This window comes from Carlito syrichta, unplaced genomic scaffold (genome assembly GCF_000164805.1).
Source record: "Carlito syrichta isolate Samal-C Ts95f unplaced genomic scaffold, Tarsius_syrichta-2.0.1 Scaffold311843, whole genome shotgun sequence".
NCBI classification, from domain to species: Eukaryota; Metazoa; Chordata; class Mammalia; order Primates; family Tarsiidae; genus Carlito; species Carlito syrichta.
In genome coordinates, this window is record NW_007255939.1 from 82,576 (window position 1) to 85,849 (window position 3,274).

The 3,274-nt window shown below is 42.1% G+C and overlaps 1 protein-coding gene across 9 annotated transcripts in view; it reads left to right on the plus strand.

Annotated features, from left to right (window-relative positions):
• Positions 1-3,274, plus strand: part of NF2 (neurofibromin 2) — a 98,210-nt gene that overhangs the window by 62,798 nt on the left and 32,138 nt on the right. For 7 of the 9 annotated variants that reach the window (XM_008069172.1, XM_008069171.2, XM_021718122.1 and 4 more), the window contains one exon: positions 2,999-3,073. The exons of 1 other annotated variant lie outside the window; for it this stretch is intronic. In XM_008069172.1, the coding sequence (XP_008067363.1) occupies positions 2,999-3,073 (75 nt within the window). Of the gene's footprint in view, positions 1-2,218; positions 2,813-2,998; positions 3,074-3,274 lie in introns of those variants that run through there. One more of the 9 variants, XM_008069173.2, reaches the window with a different exon arrangement.

The following is a 3,274-nucleotide window of genomic DNA, read 5'->3' on the forward strand; positions in this document are numbered from 1 at the left end:
TTGTAGCGATGAGGTCTCACCAAGTTGCCCAGGCGGGTCTCGAACCCACGGGCTCAGGCAGTCCTCTCACCTCACCCTCCCAAGGCGCGAGATTACAGGCTGAGCCACTGAACCCAGCTGTCTCTTTGTATTTTAAGTGTGGTCTATTTTGAGCCTTCTTTTTATGTCCACTGCTTAATACATGTGGTGAAGATACACACACACATACATATGTGTGTTTTGTGTGTGTGTATCTTTCAGCAGTGATATAAATAAGGATATTAGATTAATACACTTATAAGAATCTAAGGATATTGCCTGAGCTCAGGAGCCTGAGACCAGCTAGGCAACATGACTAGACCTTATCTCTACAATAAAATTTTAAGAATTAGCTGGGCATGGTGGCGTGCCCCTGCAGTCCCAGCTATTCAGGCAACTGAGGTAGAATTATTGCCTGAGTCCAGCAAGTTGAGATTACAGTAGCCGTGATTGTGCCACCACACTTCAGCCTGGGCAACAGAGGAGACCCGACTCAAAAAAAAAAAATGCGAGGATAATTAAGTTTGAATAACTTAGTTGTACACTCTTAGAATTCAAATATTGTTGTACAGGATGGGACTTTCCCCAAATGCTATAATCTTATGTTTGTTCATTCATTCATCTATTTGTTCATTCTGTATTAATTTTAAAGGAATTATTGAACATCTACTTTGTGTTAGGTTTTATAGAGGAAACAAAGATGTACAAAATCCAGTCACAGCTTTCAAGGAAGCTATAGTCAAAGACTCAACTGCGATAATAAATAAATGCAGTGATGATGTTGATGATAATATAGTCTTCCATTTATAAGCACTTTCACCCTGACCCTCTGATTTAATCCTCATAAGAACACTGCTATAAAGGCAAGGGCCATGTTGTCATTATCTTTGTGTCACATCAGGAGACAGGAACACAGAGGGATCAAGTGACCTGTGTCTGGCAAGTGGAGCAGCAGGGGCTGGGAGCCTCTGTCACTGATATCACACCCCTGCTTTTTAGGAGGCCCAGAGGCTAGTCCTGAGAGTACAGGAGCACTGGGCAGAAGGAAACTCCACTCAATGACCTACTGGTGCCCACACAGCTGGGAAACAGTGGGGAGTGAATAATAGTGTTGGCTTATGTTGCTGCCTGCAGAGTCCTGACCTCTGAGCACATTTCCTGTTTTCTCTTTCTTTGTGGCCACTTGAGGAAAGGAATGTCAAGCCCATGGTTTCTAGTACATGGTTGGGATCAACTCAGCCATACTTGAGGAGACAGATTCTGACTTTGACGTTTTTGTAAGTAGTTAGCCCAGGAGATGAACATTTTAGGTATTTGTATTTTAAAGTACTGAAATGGAAAGCTTCACATGACTTACAGCAGTAGGTGTGCCACTGTATGGTAGTTTTTTACCTCCCAATTTCATAAAGTCTGTTTATTGCACATTCACACATTTGTGCACTAAAGGCTCACCAAACACTCGTTCTCCAAAGAACTCAAGGATTAAAGTCTCCCCTAGTGTGGCCTGACACAATCAACTCCAATATATCCTCTCCAGGGGCAAGGTGCCATCATGTTCCATCATGTCAGTAATTCATACAGTAAGAGGACCCCAAACTGACTTGACATAATAGGAAGTAGTCTTGGTCGTTATGCATGACAGCCATGCTGTCAAAACAAACGGTAGTTTATTTTAAGTGACCCATTGATTCTTTGTGTATGCCTTGTCATGGCACAGAGCCTGTGGTTTCCCCACTACTTGTGGTTTCCCACTGACAGCTCTGGGGTTTGACAGTAAGGCCAAAAATAAGCTCACAAAATTCATGAGTAGCAGCCTACACAAGAGCAGTACTGTTTCTAAGTTAACTGGGCTCAAAGCAAAACAAAGGACCATTTTTCTGGTCTCAGTGTTTTAACCCTTTGTTGGACAGTATAACATGTGAAACAAATATGTCTTCCCAAACATATTTATCTGTTTAGTAAGTCTTTCAGGATTAGGTGTCCATTTTGTAAGTACATCTTGGAAATCTAGGCCCTGTCTGGTCTCATCAGAAGTGTTTGAGAGCAGCAGTCCTTTGTTCCTTATATGCCAGGGGTCTGGCCTGGATTCTTCTATTACCTGTCCCTTGTCCACCACCCTGTCCTTGTCATTCATTTGTGTCTCTGGTTTCTCTTCTCCTAGAGTCTATTTTTCTTCACATTTTATTCTGTCTATTAACAGCTTTTACCAAATTTCTGCCATGTTTGGAAACCTGTAGTGATTGACTCCCTGTATCCTGTTACGTGAATCTAAAATCCGCTGACTATATTTTATTCCTCACTACCAGCCTTCTCCTTCCCTCTCAAGCTAAGTGCATTTTATCATTTTAGTCACCAAAAGCTAATAATGTCAAACACACACAGCACTCATTTCCCCATCTCTACCTTATTTCTACTGCTGTCCTGTGCAGAGTACCCCTCCATCCTACCTTTTGACTGCTCTGCTATGTTCTTCTAAGACCAACTTTGGTTCCCTGTTGCTTATGGTGGATCTACTCGGAACTCCTTGACATTTGTGATTTTTGTACCACCCAATGAAGCACTAGTATATTATATAATTTCTTGAACAAGTGCCTGTTGTTAGTTTAGTTCCAACTAGACTGTGAACTTCATGAAGGCAGGGCCGTGCTCTAGACTGCAGTAACCCTCCAGTGTTGACCTCGAGGGTGGGCCCATTAAGAATGCTTATTTTAGGATATCAAGGATTCCTTCCTCACATTCATGCCTAAGACGGGTGCTCTCTAGTGCACCTTTAGGATCCTGAGCTTCCACAGCCCCAAACTTGGCGCCCTCGATATTCCTGATTCACCAGGGTTTAGTGCCTGGGCAGCAGAAAGCCAGGACAAGGCATAGCCTCATGCTGTATCCTGGCCACTCTGGTTTCTGTTTTTGTGGAATTTCCCAGTTGGTGGTAACATTCCATGCTATCAGACTGAAACTGTATTCTGCTTCCTTCTTCTAGTTTACTATTAAACCACTGGATAAGAAAATTGATGTCTTCAAGTTTAACTCCTCAAAGCTTCGTGTTAATAAGCTGGTAAGTTGAGATCCTGGTTTTCATTACTGATGATGGCAGCTTTTTGGAGAAATTGAATGCTTCTTTTAAAGAGTATTAGAGTGACATCTTGTGAAATGTAAAATGGTATCTCATTCGGTACACATTTTTCTCTTTAGCTTAGCCTAAAGTGATTTTTTTTTTTTTTTGAGTTGGAGTCTCACTCTGTCGTCCAGACTGGAG